We start from the raw sequence: 18002 nt of genomic DNA, 5'->3' as shown, positions 1-18002 counted from the left end.
TTACTGTAAATTGTTTTATTTTGCAATTAATTGCATCATACAACTGCAAATATACACGCTAGCAAGAAGTTACAAAAATTTAGGTATCGGCATGCAAAGCAAATGTGACAAAAATCTGACGGAGAAACCGCAAAGCTATGACGTCACGCGACCAACCTTAAACGGCTGATCGCAGCAGGTAAGCGGTCACCGTACGCTCAATTGTAAACAATGCGATACGCGGAGGTCAATTTACAACATATACAAGAAGAGACTCGTACAATGATGAGCCAGATTACGTCAGAGAAATAGCAAGCTAACTATACCGGTGGCGTAACAGACGGTTTCTCAAAATATCGATTTTCGAAGGTTAACGAATGTTTTCGACACGCGCAAAGTTTTAAAAAGCTGAACTTCAATAACTGGCTACAGATTGTCGATATGTGGTGGTCAGGGACACCCATTAATGGAGACAAATATAAGCAACTAACTCGAGAGATATGCTGTGTACGGCCAAAAAAGGCTTACGCTTGCGTACAGGGTTCAATCCAGTACGGTAAATTAACGTAAATAATATGAATGTCATTATAACAGAAGTTCATTGAATCTAAGGTTAAAAGCATCAAACTACGTATAAAAAGTATTCCAAAGCTAGGTTTGTATTAGAGTGGTGTATAATTAAGTATAGGAAACCAGGTCTGAATGAGGCCATTGAAAACAACAGCTTGGTCAGATGTGTTTCTTGCAAAATCCACTTTAGATTTCTGAATGCTTTGGCAGTAAGTACCTGATAAACAAACTCGTCAGCAAAAAACTTTACAGGGCTCGCCACTACTAGGCTTAAAAGGGTACAAAGAAGTTGCTCAGTAGGAAATTGACCACATCATGCACGTAATATCCATCGGTGCTAAAACTGTCTGCAGTGCCCAGTACACGCACAATTGGCGATAAATCAACGAACTGCAATACACCTTTCGATGACGCGATTATACGATGACGTAAGCCTGGCAAGACACTGTTTTGAGCGGCGGGTCGGAGATATGAGTCGAAACTGGAGAAAATAATGTTAATGTGTTCGTTGAGGCACAGTCAAAAAGTCGTAAGTCATAATCACAACCTTAACTAGTTCACGATTATGACCGGAGAGGGGTCGATGTTGTGAACGCAGCGGGCACTGGGGGTGGGGGCGAGAAAGTGGAGACAGGTTTTTTTGAGCTGGGTTTCATAGGGGTCGTGCAGTTGACCGTGTCCGGATACCTGGTGTGGTATCGCTGTAATTTAATGAACTTGACCGTCACCAAACGACCGTCGAACCAAGAGCCGTGTAAAGCGCGGAAAGCGCAACCTGCTGCCGCACACGATCCACATTTGACGTAAACGACGCCCTGGGAGGGTAATAAGAGCTTATTAAGTATCTTGAACAGCGGAACTGATCGCGTTAATACTTTTATGCATCGACTTACTAAACATACATTTTACAGATTAGGTATTGAACGGTGACACACCTCCTTGGACGACTTTTCGACCACAATGCTGAGGATTTCGTTGTTGTCTGCGCATTTCTCCAGTATAGAGTCCTGCACCTGAATGTGCCAATCCTCGTCTTTTTCTCTGTAAAATGTAGTTACAACTTTATAAGATTCGCAGAATAATATGACAATCCGACAACGGAATAACCGAGTGGCTAATTTGTTTCAGTCAGCGGTCCACATAGAAATACGAATTTCGACCGAGTCCCTGGCATAAATTTGTTTTAATGGCTGAACACTACATACTACAGGCAGTGCGATGATGCCAGTTGATGATGAATTATGAATGAAAAATGAGAAGAACCTATTTGGTTAAAAACTGCTCGTCGTTAACTCGGCCACCGGCCACAAGCTCGAACATAACGAAAGGCGGAAATCGTTTGTGGTGAAGTGGAAGAATGGACTGTGCACCTATACAGTCACCCGGTTAATTACCAGAAGATCATTACAAGCACAAGTCCAAAGGTCCCACACATTTTGCCTACTGACATAGCCTAACAAAACGCTACACAATACGCAACGGTGCAAGACTACGTGACGCAGGTCATACTTGTCCAAAGCACTTCAAATAGCCAAGGCCGTTACGAAAGCAAATGGTTTATCGCATCATTTCAACATGCGGATGATTCGGATAACGCTTTGACAAAAGGTAACGCAGCAAATATTTTTACAGAATAATATCGGGTGCGTTTCCCACGCTACAATTCGGAAAAGTCTGCTGTTGATGAGGTCAAAAAATTAGTTTGATCATGCTTTATTAATTTTTTAGATTAAATATGTTTTGATAAACCTTAATTAGGATTACTCACTCTGCCGTTGAAAACCTTTGTGGCGTAGTAAATTGAATAGTTTGTAATATAATTAAGCTATTTCTTACGATTCAGGATCGAACATGTTCCTTATTTTCAGACATGGTGTTGGGCTGACAGTGACGGTGTTGATGGAACGGCTTGTATCGAATGCTTCCCCCTGCCATACCCTTCCTGGGGCTTGATGCCTTCTATCGGGGCTTATTACCTGAAATCGAAGATCGAGGTTCAATAGCATTTGCCAGTTGATGTGTTTATTCGTGTTGGGGTGAGATAATGAGACCTGTATCCATCTCCAGACTCTGAAATCTTCTCCAGCCATTCTTTGTGTCTCGACGCGTATCCTTGATTCGCTCGCTGATAGAAACTGGACAGCTTTTTCCCATGCGCGGGCCTTCTTGCTCCTGCAATAAAAATATTATAGAATATTAGGACGAATATGTGATCATAAGCAGTTGTGCGAAATAACAACTTACAAGTGTGTAGGAAAATTTTTCCGATATTGTCTATTATATCATTCCATACTTTAAGCGTCTATTTTTCTTTCAATGTTTCATTTAGTGGCCCTTGGCACTTAAAACAAATAAACTGCAGTGTATAATTAAAATTTAACAATTACATGTTTTGCTAAATCTTTGCAATAAACACCAAAGTAGTTATTTGTGTAGAAACAAACCTTTCCTGTGGTGGTATGATCGTATCACGAGCGTGAATGATCGGTAAATATGGTTCAATTTCGTCATCGTTTCTACTGGATTCATAGTGATTTTTCAACACGTCTACAAACCAAAAACAATGTAAAAGTGTAAAGTTTTGCAGCTAATCCTCGTTTACAAATAAGATAGCAGAAGTTTTCTTTCAACCTAAAATCTTTTCCACAAGTGTGTACATCATCTGCTTCTCTTCTTCCTGCTTTCTTGTTTGATACTGTCGACATAATATCAACAACCAAACACATAACCCACCTGGATAAGAACGAAAATATTTTGAAACACTGGATAAGTTGCATAATAAAAAAATCTTTTACTGAACATGCTAGAGCATTAAATTACTTCTACATAGCAAATGTTGGTACAATTTGGAATGTTATAAATCAAGGTGCCATTAAATATTTTCTACTGTAACTTACTACTACTAACCTGATAGAATGATTCCAACACGAAATATAACTTTTTCCACAGCGCGATAGAATCGACAGAGTGTTGGTAGCATGGGTTGTTCCGATTCCATATATTGAACATTATATAACCTTAAACAATACATGGTTAAAAATTTCATAAACAGAAATTAGTTACGAGTGTTGGAGGTATAACACGTGATAATGGGAAATAACATATCTCTAGCCACGCATTTTCTGGGATATATAAATTTTGATTCAAGTTAAGTTAGAAAGGTGTCAACATATTATCAGAAAAAATGGATATTATGTACATAAATAATTTGTGCATAAAGCTTAAGAACAAGATCAATAACATTCATAGTAAATGGCCAGTTGATGTACAATGTGAGTTCCATTTGGATTTGTAACCCAGTGAATAATTTATAATGTTAAATGAATTATTACAAACAATGTATATACTTGATGCAACAATAATTACAAATACATGTCTTATGGAAGTAAAATGACAGAGATACTAAATAGAACAAATAAATTACATGCCGACAGCATAATTAAAACATGGAAAAATTACCCATCATCTTTCTCAACTAGCATTCCATCTTCATTCTTATAGAGGAGAAGCTTCCACTCTGGATGTTCATGGATCATTTTTAGAGCTTTTTGCCAATACCCTTCATCATGCTGCAAGAACGCATGAAAAATGTGATCCACGAAATACATAAATAAATAAAAGTTTTGGCATGTTCCAATAAGTAACTAATACATGCATATGCTAATACAACCACAAATACAATAACTCATATATACAAACACACACACTGCATTTATGCAAACCAGAATTCGTATGTAAGTGGTAAAAATAGCAAACAACACCAAAACAAACAGTAAAACAGACGATCTAACACATGGCATATATAGAAAACACTGACACAAACAACAACAACAACAAAGAACATAAATGACTAAGAAGAGTACATGAATCAATCCTGTTTAGCACCTTAATACTGACAAGAAAACGTTAAGTGTTGTTTATTATGAAGATGGATGATGGTACATGGTGTATAGCGTTGTGTGAAATATTGTATTTAAAAATGTGGAAAATGGATTCGTAAAATATTTGAATAATTGTAAATGATCAAATCTGCAGCAGGTATAAATTTACGGAGAATAGTTCACATTTACAAAAGTCAGACAGACAAGGATTATATATTATTTAAGTGACTGAGAATGAGAAGCCAAAATAGAAAACATGTCAGGCAAATTTCCTGTATAGACAGGCTTGCAAAACATGAATTTTTAACAATACACGCAGCCAACCATACACGCCATACACCGTACAGCCAACCATACACGCAGTCAGAGCCACAAAATTCATAAAACATGCAGAAAAAGATTATAAATATACTGTACAATTTTTGGTACTAATAATAGAAAAACACATTAGACTATTAAATGTAACGGCAAAATCTATTTTTTATGGAGATAGCAAAGGTATTATTTAGAAGACAGCAAAAACCTTAACAATAGCACCTATGCCTTTCTGGTTATACTGGTATAAAAGTTATTGTTAAACATATATATTTCCCAAAACCACAGTTCACATATGGTCACAGAAGGTGTTCAGAAAAATTCGAATTCAACTGTGGCAATAGCAACTACGCCATTATCATTGTTATTGTGACTAACATGTAAGTAAACAATATCTTAAAATAATTATATAGAATATCTAAAAAGTTATTTTCCCCAGAGAATGCATAAATCAAAATATACTATGCAATACTTAACTACTGGACACAATTTAAACCTAACAATACTTCCAAGAGTGTCAGTATAAAAACAATAAAAGACCTTTACTGACAACTTTACTTCATCCACTGAAAGAATCGAGGGAGCATTGGTGTAATTGCAAACTCTATCCCCTGTTTCGACAAAATATATGCCAAGGCATAGAAATGATTAATAAATACAAAAAATTTGATAAGACTAAGAAATAAAAATTTTTGTATGGATGCTGCAAAACCATGTTGACCTCATACTTTAAAAGCAGTGTACAGTTTTCAAATTTAAAGATACGAACTGTCCACTGATCTTGTAATATCATGAGTAGCACTACTAAGCACTGGAATATATTTTAATAAGCTATAGATATATATTGTAGCAGACTCTATTCAAAGTTATTGCACAGAGCACAAATAGTAGTACAGAAAAACATAGCAAAACAATCTGCTTCATTTACCTGCTGCTTTTGCTAACACCTCATAAATACTGTTAACGACAAACATGGTCTTGTTCGCTTCGCGCTATAGAATAAAAATTGAACTTGGTCAATATAAAAAATTCCAAAAACAAAATTAGAAGAATATGTACTATACCAAAATAGGGTTTAAACCACAAATTACTACATGTAGATAAACGTAGGAATAACATTATAAGGTCATATTGAATGTGTTGTGTTAATGTGTAAATATAGCAGTACAATTTACCATACAATAGTTGTAAAAATTATAGCCTATATACTGGTAACAAACACATGCTCGGGCATATAACTATTTAATAGGCCATTTAATAGTGTAAATAAAGATTGATGCACTAACTTCTTCTGTTGTGTATTCAAGTGCTCTTCTGGCCATGGCATCATCAGATCGCATTGTGACATAAAGAAGTCCCAGAACAATGAAGAAAATTATTGTACAAATGGGCAGGAGCATCGAGCAATGTAAAGACCACGAGCTGGAGGTAGGTTGTTCTGATGGCGCGAATGAGTTATTTGAATCTGGGACTTGAAAATTTTCTGCTTGTCGTGTAGATCTGATATATGAAAAAAATCTGACAAATATGTTCCCCTTAGAAGGCTGACGACACTGTTCAGTTTTTATCTCAGCATTGTTTTGTAGAATATGCTCGTCTGCCATCGTTTCCTCGTCACTTATTGTTGCTTGTGTGAAAGGTCGTTTTAAAACACGCCGACGAAGTATTTCACTGCCACCATTAGCCGGTTCTCCATGACCAAGCATAAAATTCCTGCTACTGGTGGTATTTTGTGGGGAATTTGCAAAAATAGCATCCGCAGCTGTGCTATTATCCATAGATCCTGGTGTGCTAAAGTTGAACGCACTGCTTTGACCGGGTGCGCCCGGTGAAAAATTGAAAGCTGTTGAGACATTTCCACAAGTAGATTGTTTGCGTAACGACCTTCGTGATAGCATTTTTTGTGTCCCTGATTTGGAAGCTGAGTGTGGTGATGTACCTGTGCTGGTGTCAACACTAGTCACTTCTATCCAGCTGCCACTGCTTGATAACTTTTCTTCATCAGAGTCATCGGAATATCCATTGGTTATGTGCAAAGGTGAGGTGTTTGGTGTCCTTTTAACTTGCCCTGAACGTCCTGACAAACCTCTAACTCGTGGATGAGCTGGTTTCTCCGTGGTGCCAGTGGTAGGCTTTTGCTTCACTTGTTTACCTCGACCACGTGATGATGTTCTCTTTAGCTTCATCAAATCTGAACCAACAAATGTTTACATGTCACAGCTAAATATTCATCTCACAACAAAGCATTTTATGTAAAGTTTTTTTCATGTTACAAAGAGCATATATCTGAACATTGAACAAAAACATAATATCAAGTACATTCGATTAGCACAAGATTTTAATTGATTGTATTCGTATAAGAATAGAAATAACTGATATTTGACATAACTTCTACATGTATCATTTTATACATCATTACTCCTGTACTTGTATCTTCGTATATGGTTTATACAAATGCAACTACTGCTTATTTACACTCCTACAACCTATGGATTATGATCAAAATGAAAGAAAAGTTTACCATCATTGTTGTCACTTTCATCTGAACTAAATCCAAAAGTATGTCGGGTAACTGTTGTTTGTTTCATGGAATGACTGTTTGAAGATGAATTTCCAGATCTATTTCCATTTCTTTGGAAGTCGTTGTTGGCTGACATGGTTTTGTCACGTTCTTTTGATTGCTTAAATGTTGGTAAACACATATTTATGAAGTTTGACACCAATACTACAAATAAATTTATCATGTCATAGAAATACAGTATATACAGTAAAATCCCAGGCGGGCCATTTGAGATGAGCAATGAACTGCTGCCCTTAAGCGGACGTAGTCCCTCTTTTCAAGAGGGTGAGATGGCATATACTTTTACAAGAAACGATGCACATTTGACAAAAATTGTCAGCTTTTCTCCAACGAGGATTTTGATTCACAAAAAAGTTACCTTTCGTAACTAAATCAATACTTAAACTGTTGACCGACAAAAGTGAGCACTATAAATCAAGCAATTGTTCGACGGTTTTCATATTGGGGTTTTCCACTTTTAGAAAATCGAAGCCAGTGAAATAGTCACTTCAAATATGTAAATTGGCTTTCTAACCACTTGAAAAGCACCTCTTTATGCATTAATGTTGTAGTGGAAGTTTGTTTATAAAATAGTTTATTGTCATTTCATAGTAAGTACGGTTCCAGGCACTCTCTGCAAACTATTACTTTTCATGGATGCTATCTCAGTGTTTAAGCATGATGAAGTGACTATTACAGAAAAGGTGCTATTGAAGGGGAAACCTTAATTCTTTTACAGCTGGCAAATCATCTTATGTAAGGAACATACCGTACTAAGTCTAAAAATATTAATATATCAGACAAATATGTATATACCTCTTTCAATTTAGCAAGTTTTTTTAAATAAATAGCCCTTGTGCTGGAAGTTATGGGGCCGACATTTTGACCCAACATCTTCAACTCTCGTCGCAGATCTGCATCTGTCAAAGCGTTTTCCTTCATGTTGTCCCAAGTTAAGTGCAATAAATCAATTTTCAACTTATTAAAACCACAATCTAGCCTACGCCTATCTGAAAGATACATTGACGTTGTGAACTGTGATGCACAGATGATCCACCCTGTAGCCAGACTGCAGAGTATGGCCATTTTCAGCAAGATCTTGGATGCGCCAAACAACCAAAAATACTTGGACACAATCGAAGTACGCACTTCGGTGCACAATAACACAAAAATGTATACAGTTTGACTTATTCAATCTTTATATCAATTGAAAATTGAGTGCACAGAAGTCCTGTCAAAGTTATTAACTACAAAATAACGTACCTTAAATGCACAACTGAAGCTGATGAAAAGCACTATTGAATAGTGCCAAAGGTGAACCAAACTGCAAAGTTTAGATAGATATTCGGCGGAAAGGCTCTCGGCTCCAGTCTGGCTGTCAGACCGTGGGCACTATGGCTACTGGTATTATAATCACAAAAAATGCTCGACTGGAAAATTATGGTTGAAAGCACGCACGAGATTTATCAACGTGGCCACCAAACTTACTTTCCCGTCGAGTTGCAAAGTGCAGCAGTTTTGGATGAGAAATTTTATCGTGATGGCGTGCACTGAAGCCTCAATTCTTTCTTTACTTATTACAAAAAGCTTTCAAAGAACAAGATTTTTTGTTCATTTATAATAAGCCGGCATGATGAGCAAATTATATGAAGTACACATTCATGAATCTCACTCATGCAAGTGCCATACTTTCCACTATATTAAGCTGCACTTAACTCTGTCAGTATAGCCTAGTAAATTATTTCACTCGTATTGACTGTGCAATTATTACAAGGCTTTTAGCCTATTGCCTGGCCTAAAACCAAACAAACTATTTTACATTTATTATAGGGTAAGCCTAGGAAAGGCAGTTTAACAACCTAGCAGCTAGCACTGTTCCAACAATTCAATAGGATTTTTGTTTTGTATACCGGTTTGAATTGTTTATTTTTTGTAATTGTCTGATATTCATGATTGCCTGAATGCCATAGATAAAAATAAAACTTTAAGCCAAAACTCCGTCACAAAATAGCCCAAAAGCGACATAAACACTGAAACAAATCCTCACAAAATCTTGGAAAAGTTTCAATGTTAGCCTATGTATAGGCTATAGCTAAAATAACCACATACAATATTCAAAAATTGGTATATGTGGTAGTCTGGAGCACTATTGTATGGTATGATATGACAGTAGGCTATGATAATCTTTATCCTCGGATAGATAAAAGTCTTTGCACTACTTAATTTGTGTTAGGCCTAAGTGTTAGTACTGGAGAAGGGCAGGCAATAAGGCATACCATAATTCTGTGATTGAAAACCGGGACGCTTTAAAAGAACGAGCTTAATCAGACAATGGTTTTTGCAGAAGGATATGCAAACAAGTACCAGTACGAAATAAGTTCTTTCAATAACCTAACAGCAAATAGAACACCTCCTCCACTTAGACTACTAGGCTATTACTGAACTAGCGAATGCGCTAACAATCAACTCAATACTGGACCAATTACCCGCTAAAATGACGTAACAGTTTCTTTCACATTTAACACAATGAAACAAGAACACACATCAGGCATCACTCTTCAGCAATTAGGCAATAAACAAACCAATCTGTCCTGGCTAAAACGGGACGTATAGTAAGCCTACAGTAGGGTAAAAGTAAGTCAGTAAGATAAGCTGATGTAGGCCTATGGTGGGCATAGAACTGTAGAAATTTTCAATAGGCTAACAGTAATTAGTCTAACTTTCATTGCATTTGCTTCATTCATGTTAGGCCTATATGCCTATTAGATCTACTATACATTGCTATCCGGCGAGGGCTACATCAAAGTCTATTAATTAATTATTATTATTAACAACCTGGTACACGGCTTGCAACAATAGTCCATTTAGCGCCCAAAGCCAAAAACGCGTACAACAAGGTATGAAAGTAGCCCTATTGGGCGCCAATGTGGTAATGCCCTAGCGGCCTTCCGGTACGTGCATGCAGGGTGCAGGTAGTCAGATACCATGTAGCCATAAAACAACACTGGACTTATAACACTGTAGAGGATTTTTAAACTTTACAAGCTAAGTCCAACGGTTTACTAAACACAGATCAAAGGTCTAGCACACTTGCATGGTATGTTATCCTCTGTCGAAAGATAAACAATAATGAAACAGTGACAAGTCTTTGCATACGATAACTAAGAATCTAACCTAACGCACAATACTCTAATCAGGGCATTGCAAAAGAACAACTGCCAACACTGCCATGAAATTTGGTTGTTTGGTTAAGATTTACGTAAGAAGTCCAGCAACCGTTCATTCATTCATTTATTTTTCGTCAAAAGCGCGGTGGGGAAGAAAAATCAAGCCAGTTGTTATTAACACGCGCCAATGAACAGAAAAAAGAGACAAAGCCGATAAGGCTTAAAACGTGCTCAAGAAAAATAACGTTAATAATTGCTGGTAACAATTAGCACGGCAATTAAATCTATAATTAGTTAAATCCATAAAACATAAGTTAAAAAAGCGAAAAATTAGACAGATGAGCAGGTGGTGTGTTCAAGCAACTGATGATTGAAAAATGCTTCAATGCTGTACATCAGTAAATGAAGAAACCCACCTTAAAGGAAACCCCATCCCGGGCAAGAATCCAGTTTCTGGTGGCCATAGCACTAAAGAATGGCGTTGTTGGTTAGCCCGAGTTTGTACAGCAAGAATGTAGGCCTACATCAATAATAAATAATCTTTGGAAGATGTGGTGAAAATACTGCTTGTTGCAAGATACTTGAAAATACTTGCTTGTTTTTCTGGTACATCGATAGTGATGTACGGAAAAATATGCCAATGCTGTCCAATAGATGGTAGCGTTGAAAGAAAAACTCTTCTTAATCCGGAGCTGAAGACTTGAGTGGCGCTGGTGGTGACGTCTCAATTCAGTAACTGGTTCCAGTCTTTTAACTTGAAAATATGTAAAAGCGATCTGCAGTAATTGCAGTAAATATCCCAAATAATTGTGTAATGTGTGTTGTAAATTTAGAAGTTTTACAACAATTTACAAATTACAACCACATTTCAATCACTTTGCGTCAATACTAATAAGCAAAATTATTGCGCCTATTAATATTCATCGTATCGTATATTTTTCGCCACTGTCTGTGTGCAGTGAGAAAGATACGGTGCTAACCTGCACAGCATACTATAACGAAAATATGATCACACACAAACATCAAACGAGAAAAAACGGCAAAGCCTCGTTGGCCCTAAAACGTGCAAGATGTTAACTATAGTACTGTATATAGGCCTACTGTGGTACTATAACGGCGAAAGGCCAGCATAGCTAAAAAACACAAATAAATTTAATTTAAAACCGGAAATAAAATTCAAAACAGAAAAAGCACAAAAAATACACGCACCACTACTAGTATTTATGTTAGAATGCAGATAAGGAAACGCAAAGAAAGGTGCATTTGTGTGCGCATGAAGAACTCCAGAAATTTTCATCAATTGTTGAGTAGTGTTTTGGCTGCAGTATGGCAAAAAATGTTTCTTTCTACCTTTATAGTATCTATAGACTGAGTGTATGATAGTGTAGGTTTCATGTATACAAGTGAAAAAAGGCTAAATGATAACTTATTTATGTTAACGTTATATTAACCAAGTTAGGTTGTTTAATATTGGTGATTAGCCATGTAATAGCACAGTAACTTTTTACAATTATTGGATTACAGTCTTACACCTGATATCTTGCGATAGTATAAGATTTATTAGTAACCTTCTAAAACATACACTATAGCCTACCAAGGTACACACACAAAATATTTTATTTGGTAATTTCGTTTATTTTGAATTCGGTAAATGTGTAACGTAAGAAGGTTGTCAAAAATGGACCGAGATGTTGATGATAGCTAAATAAATAGCTAGAACTAGAACATATGTTGAGAAATCTCATGCTCTTGTTTTCAATTGTTTCAAAGAACTGTAGATAAATCGAGATTTTAATGTTTCTATAATCTAAACTAATAGACTAACGCAGAGTGCTTGCGGTTAGTCATGTCTTCACAAAACCTTTACGTATATTTGCAATTTGAAATTTACGCTGCCGTTGCCTTTGCTTATTCAGAAGACTATCCCTTTGCTATTAACACGACAACTGCAAAATCATAAAACGCCGTCGCCAAATCATTGGCTGTTATTTTCATAAAAATAGCTGGTTTTCGATGGTGATCTATAAGTGTTGCAGCTTGGCCTATGACTGCAGGAGCTTTTGGAAACGTATAGTTTATTTAGCCACGTTTTAAAACATACAGTTCAAATAGCATTCCAAAATCATTTACCCTGGAATTGCCTGGAAATTCCAAGTAACAAAATAACTTGTTCTGTAGCTTATTCAAATTCTACTAAGATTTGTTTAGTGCATATATTAATGGCTTACATTAGTTTCAACATAAACAATCGACAGTGCTCAAGCTTCACTTCCGGATTTACACCAACGTTTGCTTTTTCGTCTGAAGAAACAATTAGCCTTTTAATGTTGCGAGAAAAATCTTTTGAAAAGCAGCGTAAAGAATTCTATTGCCATGTAAAATTTGCTATCTATCACTACCAGGCTTTCTTTCCGCATGCGCATATGTAGGCTAGATTAGATACGTAGACTAAAATAAAAGTCTGTAGTTTATAGTAGTCTATGATTAGATCTACCTATGGAACATCATGGCCCTTGTTCACACCTGATGTCGGTTACGATTGCATCTCCTACTGCAACAGAAAAAGAGAAGATAAAAAACCACTCAAATGAGAAAAACGAAAGAGCAGCCTAATAAGGGTGTAAGACAGGGTATTCCTAGATGTTGTTTTTATGGCAGTCAGTAGCAAAATAGCAAGCCTCTTAGAGTCTTAATGATATCTGGTATTAATTGTTTTATATTTCCCTATGAAAGGTTAATTTATGTCGTTACTTGCTGAATTCACACCACATGGGGTTTTAATAATGAAATGCTATTCAAAATCTTTCGAGTGGAAACAATTCTATCCAATTCCATCAAATCGATATAATTCTGTTCGTTGGCTATCAGATGTCGGTGTCGGTGCTTGTCGGCTTGCAATGCAAACTCGTGTGCGCGAACTAGCGGCGCAGTAAAAGAACTACTTTCGGGCGAGGTATTATTGACACGTGCTCCTTTTGCTAAATTTGGGAAAAGCTACAAAACAATAAAAAATCAAAAAAAATTATCTATTGGAATATGTACACTTGCCAGGTAACCGGACTCTTATCGTGAGGCATCATATGTAGCTGATTTAATTTGTGCAAAGAATTTTCTCAATCGAGGATAAATATTCTGATAATAGCCTATGCCCTATACCCTACCATTGATATACACTAATACTTTATTTAGGCGTCGTAAAAAAACAAGAAAATATAGAACTAAAACTATGATAATGTGAACATTTGACAAATGGCCCCTTCATACATTCGGTCATCAAATTATAGTAGTAGGCCTATAATGGAGAATCTTCCCATACAAAATCCAGTTTTTATCTACAACAGCTATTACGGTGTACATTAGAATAACGCAATGTTACGTACCGCCATGCATTATATTGCTTGTGGTAAACAGTTGACTAATCAAAGACCTTTTATCTTGAATACAACCTTTTATAATTTGTATGCGTGGTACATATTAAACTGTATGATATTAAAAATTTATTAGATACCACTTTTAGATCGTATTAAAAAAACGATTTTAACATTCATCATTGATCACTGCAAACTATCTGATCAAAGAGAGCTTTAAAGAAGATTAGCCTACACACATTTTTGGTAAAAATTGTTGGGGATTTTTATTCGGAAAATTAATTATGCAACTCTTGAAGTGAGCCAGCACGATGCTAAGAATCTCTTTTCGTTTGTTACGTGCCCAATCGCTTAGGAGTCTTTTTCTGAAACCTTCTTCTTATCAGGCACCCTAACGTACACAATTTACGTAGTAACTAAGCAATGCTTAATAAGTAAACACTTTTTATCAAACAAAATTAGTGTTTGTGTTGAATAATATTAAGAACACAAAACCCAGTCATAACTATTTTGCGTCGTGTATTCGCGATTACAATACTTACAGCAACTGCAGCAGCTGAGAAATAAGATGTCGGTAAACGATGCAAGCAAGGAAGTTGATTAAGCAAAATGGTCATTTAGCAAGTCATTATTTAAACTTAACGGATAGATTGTCCATTAAAATACTTGGGTAATCCTTGCGAAACGTAAAGTAGATGTGTTATTGGCGTTACAAAATTATTGTATGCGGCGCTTTGAAGTTGTCCGCAATAAAGTGCCAGTTCCCGTTCTTATGAATTTGAAAACACAAGTCATTTCAAGGTGTTTTTTTAGGCGTATAAAGGGGTAAAATGTTTGCGTTTTTTCGGCGGGGTTGACATTAGCAAACGCTTGAATTTCAGAACAAGCTTTCAAAAAATTGTAACATCCGCATGCCCAACCCCCTCAAACGCAATCCTAGATACGATCCTGAAGAATACAAAGTTGATATATATAAAGCTATTGTAGGCTATCATTGCTGGCATAAATTAATTAATTAGAGCGTATCGCTTGAAAATATTCTACGGGCGCCCCTGTGAGGTATAAGGTTTGTCATTTTTACCACCCACAATATTCATTATTCAAATTCTATACTATACAGGCTACCGACTGCAGTAAGTCGGTAGCAGCAGGAAAAGGTTCTTTTATTATTTCCATACAATTTATCAACGCACGTTTGCTGAGTACGTTCTTCATATCTGATAGTCTTTATATTTTTACTCCGTTTTCTTGCTGCAATGCAAAACGTTTCCCTAGCCTCAGAGCTCAGACTCCCACGATGGTATTGTTTGTCTCATGCTCCGCCAAACAACTGCCGAGTCACACAACATTTTATTTAATAAAATTACATTTGTCACGTTTTGTATTATTACGAGAACAATGAATACGTGATTGGTCTAACAGTGGTTCTCACTTCACCTTTTTGTCTTGGCAGACCGTTTATAGTACCAACAACGTATTCATGGACGGCTGCAGTTTTCATATGTTAGCAAAATTACTGCAGTTTTCTGATCTACAAGTTGTTTTACAGCTTTTTATAAAGCAAAAAAAGAGCATCTAGTACAATAGGGGGTCAAGTCAAGGACCACAACAAACTGAACAAACAAATGGAAAAATTGAAAAAAAACTCTTTGCGGTTATGCAGGTTTTTATAGAAGTATAATGCAAATTTAACGGTCATTCTAACAAATAGCCTACAAACAAAATTGTGACGTCATAGAATAAAATCACGCTGTGTGCTTGCTTGGCACTTGCAATGGAATGTAAGAGGGCGAAAATCATGTTTCGCTTGGTAAATATCAGCCGATACCCTTGGAGAAATTACTTTTTCGGATCCCTCCAAATGCTTTACGGGCTCTCTGTTAAGAACCACCGTAATACATGTGCTTAGCAAACAGTAATTAATAAATTTTGTCAGCAGTCATTTTTCTTGTCGAAGCATGGTCGTCTCTGCCCCCCCACTGGATTTGCTCTAGTTGAGGCTTTATAGTTTGTGATGGATGAATCTTTCAGTTTTTAGAAGGTTTCAGATGTCTGCATGTTGGTATCTTGCACACATGATGACAGTTTTTACAGAAAAATTTTGATGAATATAACACTGGATTCAATGCGCTGTTTATAGGAATAAAGATTATTAAGAGGTCGGAAAACCAATGCTTCATTTCCTTCGCCCTTTTACGCCATTCATAGCCTAATTGGACATAGCTTTGGCTCCAAATATAAAGAGATATTGCAGTGAGTGGAATCCAACAGAGAAAATCCGTCAAAACAATAAAGAACAATCGGCGGTGCATGTTGGCATCTTCTTTCTGTCTATGACTTTGTGCTGCTGGTACAGCAAGGTGATGAGCAGTACAGCAATTACATAGAAAAGACGAAGGTCCTGACAATGTTTTGTAATAAATTCCAAGCTGGAGTAGAAGTATGAAAAGAAACGCAATTAAGTTATAAAATAGTACAAATAATGTTAAAGGCATGTGATCGTCATTCTTGCCGACAATATATGCCATTGTACAGACCGTTTGGCTACCGTAAAATGGATTTTTCTTTTCTTCGTTAGCAGTTAACACGGGTAAGAACGATATAACTACCCATACAATCCACGTAAAAATTAGAGTGTACAAAATCACTTTCAATTTTATCCTTTTGAAAGGTTCAGCAAAACTGATGATTCGAACTGAACTGATTATGACGAGAGTAGTTACCGATACTTGACTGGAAATAAAATTGATTACACCAAGAGCAGTACAAATAGAACTTAATTTCCATTCAAGTTTGTCGCAATAATTTTTGAAATCTTTACTCATTCGCGCGGTTTCCAAAATAATACAATAAACTCCCATCAAAAGATCAGCCATCGACAAACTTAAAACCATGCTTGCATATATCTTCTCAACTTTAGACATGGTTCGACGACTGCGATTCAAAACTTTGCTTTTCGAAACAAGTACTACAACATTCCCTATGAAAGCAATTAGGCCCACCACAAAGATAATTATACCAATATATTTTTTGTTGTTTAGGTCATCTTCATCTCCTTCCGTGCCGTGGAGCTCCAAACAAAAAGGACTTTTGTTCCAGATTCTTCCGTCATACTTAAACACATCAATTCTTGTTGAGTTTGGTTGGCAACATATCGGAGTACATGTCGAGTCGCAATTATAAGTAACATTTCCTGGCCTAAATAACCATGAACTTTCCAAAGGTAAAAAATCCACATCCGACTGATTTGAACATGTGTCTTTGAGCGAGTTTAGGATACCGCAAGTAATATTTTCTATTGGTTTATTCAACACAACAGCAGACCTACCATTTTTAGAGTCACAACAACTTATAAACGCTTGTTCTTTGGTTTTCTTCATGATATTTAAAAGGTATAGCTGCAAAAATAAATCTGTAAGATTTTATACTCAGTACTAAAGCCTATAGCTAACTCGTGACCTGTATTACGTAAAATCAACAAGTTGGGTTAACATCCACATCCATCATACATAAAATATATGTTAGATACAGCCTGTTCAGCACTTTATCAAAGCCCAGAATAAATATCCTGCAGTTACACATTTCCTCCGTTTCTTAATCAGATAAATTTTTGTTTGTAACAAAGTCACTTCCAATATATTGGACCTCCAATATGCTATAACCTCTGTATGAAATATAGCCCCTGAAATTCCTAGATATGGCTGACTTATTTTTCCTGTTTCTAAATTGAATCTTCCAAACCGCAGAACTGATATATACTTTCGTATTTAATTGTCGCATTGTATTATGCAAAAATCCATTATTCATGAAGCTATAAGAATATGTGCAATGGCATCTAGAGCAGGTTGTTATCAATAAAATAACAAGAACCGTAGTAAGCTTCTCTTATGGTATTTTAGTAGGCGCTAACTTGTTTTACCACATGCTACTACAAAGCCGTTAACATTCTACAATGAAACTAGATTACGTGATCATAATACTGTACCGTAGAGGTTTTACTTAACAGAAAACTTAACTGATCCTTGCAAACCATGTACTGTATAATAAGCATACGCAAACTGACTACATATCAGCGGAGTGGTTAACGAACCAACACTGCAGAACTCAAGTCACGTAAAATTGCACAAATAGATCACACGATGGGTCATACGACGGTTGTACA

General features: G+C 36.3%; 2 protein-coding genes across 3 annotated transcripts; both read right to left on the bottom strand.

Annotated features, from left to right (window-relative positions):
* On the bottom strand, positions 1-8334 carry LOC143459443 (inner nuclear membrane protein Man1-like). 2 transcript variants are annotated; one of them, XM_076956610.1, is made up of 13 exons: positions 8122-8333; positions 7267-7426; positions 6032-6936; positions 5674-5737; positions 5286-5356; positions 4009-4118; positions 3457-3566; positions 3181-3282; positions 2994-3096; positions 2601-2721; positions 2386-2525; positions 1485-1590; positions 1-1364 (listed from the first exon to the last, which is right to left on the bottom strand). In XM_076956610.1, exons 1-13 carry the CDS (start codon positions 8326-8328, stop codon positions 1113-1115), a joined length of 2451 nt encoding a protein of 816 aa, XP_076812725.1. In that variant the 5' UTR covers positions 8329-8333; the 3' UTR covers positions 1-1112. The 2 variants fall into 2 exon arrangements, with proteins under 2 accessions (XP_076812725.1, XP_076812726.1); XM_076956611.1 differs by having other exon boundaries at positions 1224-1364; positions 1452-1590; positions 8122-8334.
* A 6839-nt stretch (positions 8335-15173) lies between these two features.
* On the bottom strand, positions 15174-17536 carry LOC143459787 (relaxin receptor 1-like). Its single transcript, XM_076957064.1, has 2 exons — positions 17169-17536; positions 15174-16953 (listed from the first exon to the last, which is right to left on the bottom strand). The coding sequence occupies exons 1-2, from the start codon at positions 17169-17171 to the stop codon at positions 15868-15870; spliced, it is 1089 nt and encodes a 362-aa protein (XP_076813179.1). The 5' UTR covers positions 17172-17536; the 3' UTR covers positions 15174-15867.
* Between the last annotated feature and the right edge of the window lie 466 nt (positions 17537-18002).

Source organism: Clavelina lepadiformis, chromosome 5 (genome assembly GCF_947623445.1).
Source record: "Clavelina lepadiformis chromosome 5, kaClaLepa1.1, whole genome shotgun sequence".
NCBI classification, from domain to species: domain Eukaryota; kingdom Metazoa; phylum Chordata; class Ascidiacea; order Aplousobranchia; family Clavelinidae; genus Clavelina; species Clavelina lepadiformis.
This window is presented reverse-complemented; position numbering and strand designations above follow the sequence as displayed.

Bases quoted from the DNA above. Each gene is read 5' to 3' on its own strand.
- LOC143459443 (XM_076956610.1), bottom strand. From the start codon at position 8,328: ATGTATCTTTCAGATAGGCGTAGGCTAGATTGTGGTTTTAATAAGTTG. The intron at 3,283-3,456 runs GTTAGTAGTAGT...GTTCTTATCCAG, and splicing joins TGTTGGAATCATTCTATCAG to GTGGGTTATGTGTTTGGTTG. The intron at 1,591-2,385 runs GTAAGAAATAGC...TACATTTTACAG, and splicing joins AACATGTTCGATCCTGAATC to AGAAAAAGACGAGGATTGGC.